The sequence below is a fragment of the Xiphophorus hellerii genome, chromosome 12, assembly GCF_003331165.1.
Source record: "Xiphophorus hellerii strain 12219 chromosome 12, Xiphophorus_hellerii-4.1, whole genome shotgun sequence".
Lineage (NCBI taxonomy): Eukaryota > Metazoa > Chordata > Actinopteri > Cyprinodontiformes > Poeciliidae > Xiphophorus > Xiphophorus hellerii.
The window spans coordinates 14,834,635-14,847,569 of NC_045683.1; the positions used below are offsets into that span (position 1 = coordinate 14,834,635).

Sequence of the window (12,935 nt, forward strand, 5' to 3'; positions counted from 1 at the left end):
TGCATTATTACAAGATAAAGATATTTTAAATTTAATACTCAAGCTCAAGAAATAAAAAATATTTTGGTAATCATGTAATGGATTGACTTTTCTAGTAAACATTTCTTTTAGCCACTATTGCAGTTGTCTCACCTTTGTACACCATAAATTCTATCCAGAAGAGGCTCCTTTAACATTGGAGCTACATGTCCAAAGTAATCTGGGTAAGCCACTTCAGCGTACTGTGGGACTGACTGTGTCCCCTTCACCATCTCCACATAAAGGTCAGGGTCATGCAATGGCAGGAGTTGAGCAGTGTCTGGCACCTCCAGCAGCGGAGCATCACCTCCTTCGTCTTCAGTACCTTCTGACCCACAATCTGAACCCACGTTGCTGCCTCCTCCACCTGTGCGACGTACTGGGAAACCCCCAAGGAGCAAAGGTGGTTGGACGTGTCTCAAGTTGTTAACTGGAGAGCCTTCGTGTTTGACCTTCTCAGAACCAGCTTCTGCATTCTGATTCCCTTTGTCCTCAAGAGAGACACCCTCCAGTGGATGGGATAGTTCCTGCTCTATCATGTGACCTTGAGAGAGAGACCTTGAGAAGGAGGGTGGAGCGGTGCATCTATCTGGGGTTGGAATGTTGATACCCTCTTGTTGATCTTTGTTCTTACTGAGGTGGATTGTGTCCAGGTCCAGAGGAGTTTGAGAACTAGTGAGGGAGGGAGACGACAGAGTCTGATGTTCTTTGACAGAGGTGCAAACGTTCTGAGAATCTGGTATTTGCTTTGGAGACGGGGTTTGAGCTGTGGGCACTTCAGCTGGCCGACTGAACCGAGCAGACGATGATGAGAAGAGATATGTTGACGAAGATGTTGTAGAGGCGCTCTTTGAAAAGTCAAAGCTATAACCCTGTAAAAGATGAAAAAAGCTATTTTTTCAGACTGTTGCACAGGTACAGTTGGTTGAATTTGCACCAACTTCAGTGCTGCACAAATAAAATTTTGGTGTCAACTATTTTTAGGCTTTCTATTATCATCTGAATGTAGAGTTTATGAGCCATGAAGCTGTGACAGCTTGGGTGTGAATCTTTTAAAATTACAGTTAAAAACAGACAACTGTAACAGATCCTAAAAATAGACTATGCCCACCTGAAAGTCTTCAGAAAGCTCCGAGAAAAACTTCTGATAGACCTTCAGCTCCTCAAATGGGCGTCCAATGTTCCTATCGGGATGTAGCTTGTTGAGATCTGTTTCTATGTCATCATTCTGATTGAGAGGAGACAGCAAATTATACCAGAAACACAATACAAATGGAAACAAGCATAGTTGAAGAAGAAAGTCGAATGTTTATTTATTAAATTTAACTGAAGTGACTGCCTTCTGCTGGAAACTAAAGGAATTGCAAATACAGGGAGTGGCATGTAACTTAAGTTTGGACATCAAAAAGCTATTTTAGTTAAATTAGCATGAAAAACAAAAGGAAAAAATGAGACACTTAACCATTAAAATAATAATAGAAATAATATATCAGGTTGTCATATCAAACTTATATGAATTTAAAACTGGGTATTACCAGATTGCATTGATCCTTATCTTCTTCGTTGTCAGTGTCTGTCTCTCCCTCAGTCTCCTCGTTATCATCGCTTTCATCCACATCATCCACTGTGCAAAAAGATATAGACACACGTTTATTTTTGTTCTTTGTCCAAACAAGTGTTTAACCAGTTTAATGTAAAAATAGTTACTTGCAAAAAGACAAAAATTTTGCCATTTTTTTTTATAATACAAACTCCATCTTCAAAACATTTTGACGGTTTTATTATGGGATAGACCACAATAAAGTAAAGCAAAAATGTGATGTGGAAGGGAAATGGAAACATTTTCACAAATAAAAATCTGAGAAGTGTGGCATACATTTGTATTTAATATGACTGTTGTGCCATCCTCTTTCCATTTTCAGATGAATTGACTCCTATGTGAGATGTTGAAAATTTGAGATATCTTTGGTTTTAATGATGCAGTTTGTTTACTAATAGGAAGTATTATGTAAAATCGACTTTGAGGTTTACATCATGTTATAATGTTATTTCCTCATTCAAAACAATACCTGGAATGTTGCTTTGATTCTTTCATGCATGTCTGAGAAATCCTTTAATCTCCCCTGGCAACCAGTCAGGGTACCTAAACGCTTGCTCTCACCAAGCACTGCCTTTTCCACTGAGCTCCTACTCAGAGCTGAAGTCTCCAGCTGAGCGTATCCCATTCAGCTCCTCAAGACTAGTGGCAGCAGCAATAAGCAAACAACTGAAGGAGCTGCGAGTCTGCTGAGCTCATAAGAACTACTTCTCAGTGCAACACTCCTATGTTTTTAAAGGCTTACTGGACAAAAGTTGTTGAAGAAAGGCCAGAGTTGTAAAGAGCTGGAGCTTTTTAAAGAGACAGTGCTCCTAAACTATGTTAAGTATAGTTAAAATTTTTACATGATTGTGCTATAAAGTGGTACCTTTAATATTCTCTAAAAAGTGAAGGACAAATACAAATAAATGCTACAATCAATTTTTTTATTTCTAAAAAAAAAAAATCATAAAAAACCGGCATCATTTTCCTTAAACATCACTGAGCAATTTTATAAAATCACAGTAGTATGTACATACCCTGTTTTAAAAGCCTGCTACTATGATGCTTTTTTTTTTTTACTGAAAAGGGACATCTTGTGCCACAGATTCAAGAGCTACTTGAATCGGTGGCACAACTGCTGCGTAGGTTAAGTGTTTTTGTTGCATTAAATACTAAGTTTGGTATTTTGCAAATTGTTTAAAGCCCTAAGAATATTGATAATCTGAGCACCCTAAACTGCAAATCCATATAATGTGAATACGTTGTGTAACCTCACCCCCAGAAAGCTGGCTGTACAGCTGGTCCCCAGCCCCACCAGGAGGGACCTGAGGCAGCTGAAAGTGGAAGGCTGAGTTGATAGTGGGCACAGGTAGGCGATTCTTAGGAAAACACTTTCTCATGATGAGGCTTGAAGTGTTGATCAGAGGATCCAGTGTCCGCACGGGTAGACACTCCTGAAAAACAAATACAGAAAGCACAGCAGAGTCTCAGACCGTACATCTGTACTGTTTGCTTCGTTTCTTCTCATTTAGGTTTTCTTACTCACAGTGGAGGAGTGGTACAGGATTCTCATGCCGTCGGCCTCCAAAAATGCCCTACGGCCCACTTTGAGGTTGGTAATGTTTCTGAGGCATACCAGCAATCCTTTACGAATCAACATACAACGGTGTCGAGTGTCGTTGCGATGCCAATCCAGATACAAAGCAAGCAAGACGGGCACATGGCCACTGTCCACTGCACGACGGGCATTAGTTTCTGCACACGGGAGTAAAAGAAGTAGCTGATAAAGTATTGCCACATATAACTTCCATACTGTGGGATGGACTAACTAAAAGTGTAATGAATTAAAATAAACCCGTCAAACGCAGACATAATATACAGGACAGCAGTAGGATCCAAAGCAAATTAGGTTATTCAAAGTAATGATGAGGAAAAAGGAAACGATAAGCTACACTAGATGAAGATGCTGCTGATAAATTACCACAGAATAAAGCTTAACTCGACAAAAACAATTACTCACTGGATTTGAGCAGAGCTCCCAGTGCGTCCAGAGCTACCCTGTTAATTTTAAAGCAAGGCAAAAGGGTTACATGATGATTGAGTACTCTATCAGAAAAAGGCCAAGGACATGTAGCCTGTGGATAACACTGGTATTTTTTAAATATAAGTTCATGCTTCTTCACTACCAGACAAAAAAACAACACTCACTTAAAGAGGCTTGTGTTCTTCTTGCTGTAAGGTCCTACAATCTTGAACATGACTTCCACCATACCAGTCTTGCCCAAAGAAATAGCATTCACCGCTTTATATAGTAAGGAAAAAAAGAGAGAAAATTGTGCCAAATGCTCAAAAGAGACAAAAACATTTCTCGTAAAATACTTTCTTTGCTCAACTCCCAGATACAGAGGATGCCTTTTACTTACAGTTGTTAGAGTAAACCCTGAGAACCTGCAGACAGGGCAGAAGCACTTTTGCGTTCTGTAGATTCTGTTTCATTACGTCGACCGTGACGTTCAGAGCTCCACTTAGACGAGCCTTCACTCCAAACTTTCTGTCTGAACATACACAAGGTTCAATATCAATGCACAAGAAAGAAATAATGTGCTTATACTGTGCCTCACTGCAGATAAACGTCACCTATGTTTCAATATGTGATTTTGTTTTGTAAAAATTTTTAATCTTCTACATGATTAAACATGTTAACAGTGTAGGACAAGAAGAAAACTAATTTTGTTATACATCAAAAATCACGTTGAGTGCATAAAATTATGCACTTAACATGCATTTAGAATTAAATTATAATCTGAATTATCCACAGCATACCAATGTCTTTTTTTTAAATCAGGCATTTGCATAGTTTTCTTTTTTACATCTATATAGCCACACCATTGACAGTCAAGCTGACATAAAAAGTTTCAAAAATACCTAATCAACTTTTCTCCCTTCATAAAACATTTAAATGCCATTTGTAGAAATGCACAAACAACAGTATGATAATTCATAGATGAAGGTGACAAGCTATTTTAAATATTTTTTTACAACCCCCACAATACTGCAAATCGATGGATCTTTAGCAAGGCTCAGAAAAAGGACAATACTAAAGTAGCTTTCCAATTAGAGCCATCCGTTCTTAAAATACTGAATCTGAAGCTTATATTCGGATGCCAACACTGACATGGCTGTCATTCTACTTAATTTTGAGGAGACAAAAGAGACAACATTTTGTGAAGCAACAGTAAGTCATAAAAGATTTCAAAAAGGGAGGCTGAATTTGTCATTCCAAGTGATCAACACATTTGTGGTTGATGGTTTGAGTTTTCTGTGATTTTTAAGAAGCTATAAGGCAAATGCAACCATTTTCCTCAAACTGGCACTTCAGATAGAGTGAACTTTGATTTGCACAAGAAAGGCTACTTAAGCTACAAGGTATCTAATAATTATAACCACTTCACTTTAGATATTTGGACATTTGATGTTGCTGCCTTTCCTCCCCGTTCATTAGACATGTTTCTAATTTGATGAAAATTATTCATTGTGACATAAATGTAGTCAATGAGTGAGGTGTTAAACACAGTGGAAGTAGATGAAAAGTGGGACACTCATAGACTATGCATAAACCTTTGCATCTTCATTCAATGAAGGCGTAATTGAATTTTGTGTAATAATGCAACACATTATACCAATTGTATAGGAGAATCCTATACAATTTGATTTTCAGTTAATGAAATGCAATGGAAATTTTGACTTTAGATTGTTGGGTATGAAGGACACAGTGACTTTAATTCTAAGTCCTCTTAACACTGGTTAAATTGATTGGATGTAGTTTAAGAAAAAGTTAGCTGACTGTTCGTAAATGCTCCTCCGCCTACTTCTTTAAAAAGTGCAAGTAAGAGTACAGACAATTTCCCAAATAGCCGCTGCTTCTCTACGTGGAGAAGCAGGGGCTTTACTCTGACTCCTCTGAGAAACTCATTTTGGCTGCTTGTGTTCGTGATCTTGTTCTTTCAGTCATGACCTAAAGCCCTTGATCATAGTTGAGGGTAGGACTGTAGATTGACCGATAAATCAAGAACTTTGCCTTAGCTCGTTCTTCACCACGACAGACTGGCACAGCACCCACTTCACTGTAGACACCACACCAATATGCCTACAGATCTTCATCTCCATTTTTCCAGAGAGGGAAAAACAAGATCCAGAGACACTTAAACTCTTCCACTTAGGGCAGGATTTCTTCCCCGACCCATTAAAGGCATTCTACCGTTTTACAGCTCAAGATCATGTTTTAGATGGTAATAGATAGTGATAGACTGTGACAATAAAAATACCTTTTGGTCCAACCTTGGCCAGTAGTGAGTGAAGCTGCAACATAAGTTCCTCACTCGGAGGTAGTTCTTTACTGGCAGAAATCAGAATCTGGAATAAAACTCCAGTTCCTCCTTTGGAAACAAACACTCCCACTCTGCGGCCTCTGCCTAAGACAGAAAACCAAGAATAGAACTGTATTAACTGAGCTGAAACCTAATTCAGGATAAGATTAGAAGCACGTGAGTTAACATTGATACAATTTATAACTACCACATCGTTAACTGTGGAATCACATTATACAGTGTATGCATCAAGAAGATGTATCAAGTTTTAAAATCATTTATTATACTTATAAATAAATGCAGGTATTCAGACTTTAGGCAGCTTGATTTTAATGTGAAGAAAATAAATCAGAGTCTTCTTACCAACTGTCAGCAGCTCACTGAGGATGTACATGATGTTCAAGGTGGTTTGGACATCCCTGCTGTTCTGTCAAAGTGACAAACACCACATGTTAAAATGACACACACAGTTTGCAAATTGGTGAAAGAAGTGCAATTCTCTAAACTTTTTTCAGAAGTTTTCTTTGGGGTTAGATGGAGAAGACTTTGGGATCAATGTGAAATCAGCTTTTGTGGTATTTTTTTGTATACTGGATTGCTTTCATATTTTCTATAACATTTTCGGACATGTAAATCAGAGGTTTTCAAGTGAAACTTATTTATTCTTAAACCTACGGTTGTTGAATTTTTAGAAAAGGTGGTCTATTAAACAGATTGTGTTACAATGCCGTGAAGGGAAAGTCTGTGGTTGAGTGAACATGTGCTGACCTCCAGAGAAGACAGGATGACCTCCATTCCACTGGAGCCTTTGGACATCACCTCTTTTCCACTCTTTTCTGCAACACCACACAGAATAAAAATAATCAGAAATGTGAAAAACACAGAAATTTATTTAGTTCAATTGAAGTAAAGACTTATAAAATGAACAGCAGCACCTTCTAATCCTAGTTTTACTAAGAGCAGGTGATGACCACCATTGCCAAACTCCTGTGATTTCTAAAGCCAAGAAAACTGAATAAAAGTCCTTCAGAGCCTTGCAGATGTATCTCATCAGAGTCGACATAATGCAAGGTCTTATCCTTTCTTTATAGCAGCCATCTTAGCTAGAGTCCTTGGTTTGTTCTCAGGAACTAAAGTGTAGAGGATTGTCTCTGGTTAAACGGCTCAAACTTTAAAGGGCTCCCATTCAAAAATATGCATGGCAATTACACTGGTTGCCACAACAGAGTACAGAGGCTCACGTTACGACAGACAAAGAAAGTGACTTCATTCTCTACAGCGGACACATTTAATCCACTGTACCTTTACATAGCAAAGCGTTGTTTGCATCTATATTAGTTTTCAATATCTTGTATGTTCAACCTTTAAAGAATTTTAAAACAAACTTAAAAACGACTCTTCAAACATAAGATTACATTTTCAAGTCAGCTGAGGAAGACTTTTAACATATCAGAACTTGAATTACTCGACATCTCCATTTTTGTTTGACTTCATTTTTTTTGTTGTGCAAAAGCTAACAAGAAAGATATTTTGTCTTGTTTTGCGAGTGCAAACATATTCAAATTAACACATTAGAACTCCCAAAAACAAGAAAATACCCAGAACAGACACCGAAGGCTTTGCAACAAACTCTTTATATGATTTCTTATAATAAGTTTCAATGACAAAAAGTAAATAAATGTAGAAGAAAGAAAATGCACACAAAATAATGACAAATAGGGAACTAAATGTGACGTAAATGGCGTTATTAGATTTCTTTTAAGTCAGCAGTTTATGTCAGAAATGCAGACCTTATATAAAAAACCCCAAGTGGAGGATTACATTACTTGATGGAGATTTTAGACTTTATGTGTGGCAGCTTTGCGTGTTTGGCACAACATGCAATGTGTCATTAGCTGGTGCAAGTGGGGATAAAATGTGCCAAGTATGCAGCTCTTACAACTTGCAGTAAGGAAAACATGCCAAAGTTACACTGGAGACCAAACAGGAATCATGTCTGTCCAGTCTGTCCTTCCACACACTTTAGACCTGTGGAGAGGGGAGCAGCATCTTCCGAAAACATTTATACCATGCCAGACTTTTAAAAGAGCTTCTAAACAAATCAGTGCCTCGACACCTAGAAGGTGATTGATGCCTTTCCGTAAAAAATCCCAGAACAAAATTAAATGAAAACATAGGAGTTCACTATGTTTTTATTTAAGTAAAGATGCATAGAAATTTTAACTTTTGACTGGACTGGGTTGGGAATATAAAAATCTAATCATTACTGATTAGTGAACACATTGTCATTTTTGGTATGAGTGGGGTGTTTAAAATGAATTCAGAGGAAGCAGAAAGTATAAGAAGCAATTTAAAAGCAAATAATTTTCTATGACATGTCCAGATATATGTCTGCAATTCATTCAAGCAATTACAGGGAGATGTTTAAAAACAGATAACAGGAAGGCTAAATATATTACATAAGAGCTGCTCGGTTTTAGCTTTTAAGCTTTAAAACTACAGTATATTATGGAATATGACTGAATTGGAAATATTGATGACCTCCAGAAAACCTTAAAGCTTCAGAGTCTAAATTCTGGAAACAATGCACAAGAAAACCAGTGTTTATAGTTAGTAATGTCGAGCTATTGCTAAGATCCTAATTAAATCCAATTTTAAATGTAAACTCTCCAATAACTTAGTTTTCAAATATTCTCAAAAGTCTAATTCCACCTCTACATCTAATATTATTAATGGTCACTCAGAATAGTAAGGCTAGAAGTATACATTTTGAAAGTTGTTATATCTCAGTTTTTGCACAGAAATTGGGCTCTTGTAAAGTCTGTGTCATCAGGTCAAAAGATGAGGAAAAAAAAGATTTAAAAAAATCCACCACAAAATCATTTCAAATCCAACGTTTTGTCGCCATTTTTGGTATCTGCTGCTAGTGCCTATGACTACGACAAATTTCACAAATGAGTAAAGAAAAATAGAGAATTAGGAACATATCCATGTTTCAAATTCTACACTCAATTCCAACTCTCTAAACAACTTACTCTTATATTTTGTCATTTGTCACCCTACCTGAAGAATCTGCATAGTCCAGCGATGGATAGTATCTCTTGGTGTAGTGATAATCCATTTTAAAAACAAAAAATCTAATACTTCTCAGATGGGATGAATGAAAATGTACACTGTTCTCCCTATTACCACCTTTACTTTACCGCAGTAAATCAGAACCCTTCTGAGTTTGATATGCTATAGTAAATGATACTAAAAGTTGAAGAACTCCCAAAGCTTCATTGGTATGTCTGCATCCCCTAACGACAAGCTGTGATCTCCTTAGATGTTAACACAATCCACCTGCTCTTCTACCATGTGTGCACAAATATCCACGCTTAGTAACAAGCACCTCCCTTTAGACTCTGCCAACAACTGAACTACTGCTTGCTTCAACATAAAACTGTTGTTTAAAATGCATCCCTTCAAGTAAAAGCTGGTAAGATGTAAGGGAATACACAACTCTGAAAAGGACACTATAATAAGTCTTAGCTTTCTCTTGTTCTTTCTTTAGGTTCCTCTTCACTGCCTCCTAAGCCCCTAAGACTCTGAACTTAAGACAGAGTACAGAAAAGTCCCTCCTGGAGTGTATAGTTACTGTGAACAGGGTCAGAGCCCCCCTTCCACTTTCCTCTGACCACGTCATACTCATACACGTTTCAAGTTGGAGTTGCAGGGGAGGCACTGACAGATAGCAAAGCATGAGATGAGAAGGGGAACAGCTGTATATCATGATTGATAGAGTTACAGACAGACAGTTTTCCACTGCGCCCGTCAGTCAGAATGGATTAGCTGCTTGACTTTGGAGAGAGGAGAAGAACTAAACTATGGGAAGAGGAAAGATGATATTCAGGAAAGACGAGATGACAACAAGGTCAGAGGGAATGCAAAGCACATTGGCATTTGAAAATGAATGATTTACCAAAATTCCTTACTTAATTACATAAAATAAGCATTCCCTAGTTGTTTCTCTGAAAGTTGTTCTTGTTTACAAATATTTAGATATTTAGGACTGAGAAAATGGTTGGTGACCAGATTATTTACAGCGTGATTGGCTGATTGGAAACTCGGAAATTTTAGATAAATATTTTTTTTACAACCAATGAACACAAAGTAGGGAGGTTCTATCAGGTCATCTTGAGTTCTTCAGTATGGAAGTTGCTACTGAAGGAAGAAGAGTCAAAGTTAGCTATTTTCAGTATCAGTGAGGTGTCTAATACAACATGACTTTGCAAGTTTCAATTAGTTAATTTTAAGACTTTATAAAACTAATAGTTTATATTTCAAAATCTTATTAACTCAGACTAGTTATGTTTATCACTTTAAATTGCGTAATGTGTTTAGCAAGTAAACATAATCTAGTCATTTTTTTTCAGTTGGAATGTTATTCCAGTGTTTCACACCTTGGTCATCCAACTTTACCTCACTGTCTTCTTACAGTAGACAGTGAGGTTTGTAATGGAATGGTTAACAGCAGCAGGTGCCAGTGAAATTCCAGTTCTTAAGCTGAACTTCATTACATTTATACCTTATAAAAAGCATCTAATAAAATTCAAAGAATGTTTTGTTGTAAAAGCCTAAACATACACCGTGACAGTGCCAGCAGAAACAGACTTGGCATGCTACAGAAACGCTGACTGACATAACTAAATAACATTGATGAGCTAGTATAATTTCAAGGTCTGACATTTTCAGACCTAATACAGAAAAAGTATAAAGACTCTTTAAGATTCTGCAGAGGCCATGGTTTAAAAATAAAGTCTGAGGAAGCACAGCAGTGTAAGAAGCTATTTAAAAAGCTACTGTATTTTCTATGGCGGCATGTGGGTTGTTCAATTAGACAGCTGGAGCGGAGAGTCAGTCCTCAGTGGGGGCCTGTCATTTCTTACCTTTCTGAATTTTTGGTCATTTCATACCTGAAATTGTGTAGGAGTGATTTTAACAGGAGCACATTTTATTAGATACCAGCTCGAGCTCAAGGATTCATTTTATTCCTTTGTGTTCAGCCTGTATGTATGGGAACTGGAATTGGAAATCTTTTATGTCACGGTAAGAGTTTACATTTCTTAAGGTCACAAGCAGACTGATATTATCAGTTAATAATGCAAATCATTAATGTGAGACAGTAAAGTATTAACTCCAAATTAATTTTCTGTTTAAAAAAAACAACTTTATCACAGTGACTGCCCTATCACAGAGTGTTATTATTTTGGCTTCCACACAATACAACAGATTGGCTAGATTTTTTTTTAATGTAGTTATTTGTCACCTTAAAAAGAAACCAGTTAAATTATAGCAGATTTTAAAAAAAATCTTAGAATTGGAAATCGGTCAATAATCTGTAACTGAATATGATGACGTTTTTATTCATGATTCAATAATATTTTTAGATGACTGAGTCAAATGTTGTTGAAAGTACATTTCATATATCCAAGAGCCTGAGTTTATTTCTTTACATTGCTAGTTTTGTGAGTGTGCTTGTTATTTACAACGATGTCAATTGCAGAATAGCAGGCAATCCTGACATGTCACAACTAGAACGATGAGAATGCTCAGCATATTTACTTGATAAATGACCTTAACAAGTATCAAAATTGTCAGTTAGCTTCACCACTTACACAAATACATTTATTGAGAGTAAGAGTGTAACAACAATGTGAAACGGATATTTGAACTAATCCGAGTTTACAACAGAGGCTCCCTGCTAACAGGCCACACTCATGTTACACTGTGTTCAACACCGTGATGTGGCACAATGCCTTCTCCTTCTGCTGTGAGATCAAGACTACTCTTTAAGAGTAATCAGAAACTGTGAGGCTCAAGATCAGTCAATCTACACCTCAGCCACTGCCGCACCCATTTACACACAAAGAGCTAAAATAAGCTTTTAATTTACTTAACTACTCCTGATTAAAACTTTTTGAACGTGTAAAGGAAAAAATAAGAAGAAAAATAAGGTGTTTTAATGTTTTAAGTGAAATAACTGATCAAGTCTACAGAGATGTCAATATTACAAACTGGACACTACATAATTTAGGACAGCAAAAGGAAAAATAAACATCTAAATAATATTTGGCAAAGTGGCTTTTAGGAAAAAGTGAGCTTATCGGACCTCACCAGTCGGATATTTATCTCTGCTGGAGTTTAGCTGCTTAAGGTTACGAATATCTAAGAAGAAAAAAAGAGGCTAAAACATTACTTTGTAAGTTTATATGTATAAATATTTGGCTCCCTAGCAACACTGAGCTAAAAGTAAATCAGGCTATAACCTCATATCTGCAATCAGCAAAAATTGAAGATAATCATGCTCGGATTTGAAAACTGATCCAGAAGGTGGACGACGATCGTGTTGTGTAATGATTTTCTTTGGAAGGCTCTTTATTTTGGCCTGTTTATTTTATTGCCATTTGATGAATTCAATGCAGTCCTAGATTGAACTGTGTTCAGTACAGTTCATTTCAAGTTTCAACTGTATTGAAACAGTTGAAACTTGTTTCAATACAGTCATTGATTGTTTCTGCATATCTTGGTTTTAACAAGGAATTAATAACAGAAGCAAAGTTATGCGTCTAGTTTGGTAATATTTCAGAAATTTAAAACAGAAAACTAATGACTAATTATTGATAATGACTGATGAGAAAAGCTTATATCATGATACTAGAGCCGTATCATCCAGTCCTAGATGAAATGATTTGACTTTTGCTACATGGTGCATCATCCTGCTGAAAGTAAGCATCAGAAAATGGGTAGATCAGGTGGCCCAGAGTTGGACAAGTTGAGCAACACTCTGCTAGGATGTGGCGTTTAAACAATGCTCAAGTGATATTCCCAGGCTAATAGTGTGTCATGAGAATATTCCCCAAACAGGTAGGATAGATCCATGCTATTCATGTTGTTTACATCAAATTCTGACCATACCATTTGAATATTGC

The 12,935-nt window shown here is 36.9% G+C and overlaps 1 protein-coding gene across 4 annotated transcripts in view; it reads right to left on the reverse strand.

Annotated features, from left to right (window-relative positions):
- The window catches only part of agtpbp1 (ATP/GTP binding carboxypeptidase 1), a 40,330-nt gene that overhangs the window by 22,837 nt on the left and 4,558 nt on the right, over positions 1-12,935 (reverse strand). For 3 of the 4 annotated variants that reach the window (XM_032578817.1, XM_032578816.1, XM_032578819.1), the window contains 11 exons: positions 6,733-6,800; positions 6,328-6,391; positions 5,923-6,069; positions 4,021-4,152; positions 3,806-3,899; positions 3,618-3,655; positions 3,144-3,352; positions 2,874-3,051; positions 1,554-1,642; positions 1,130-1,246; positions 133-890 (listed from right to left, as the gene is read on the reverse strand). In XM_032578817.1, coding sequence (XP_032434708.1) covers positions 133-890; positions 1,130-1,246; positions 1,554-1,642; positions 2,874-3,051; positions 3,144-3,352; positions 3,618-3,655; positions 3,806-3,899; positions 4,021-4,152; positions 5,923-6,069; positions 6,328-6,391; positions 6,733-6,800 — 1,894 coding nt within the window. Of the gene's footprint in view, positions 1-132; positions 891-1,129; positions 1,247-1,553; positions 1,643-2,873; positions 3,052-3,143; positions 3,353-3,617; positions 3,656-3,805; positions 3,900-4,020; positions 4,153-5,922; positions 6,070-6,327; positions 6,392-6,732; positions 6,801-9,027; positions 9,568-12,935 lie in introns of those variants that run through there. The other variant, XM_032578818.1, reaches the window with a different exon arrangement.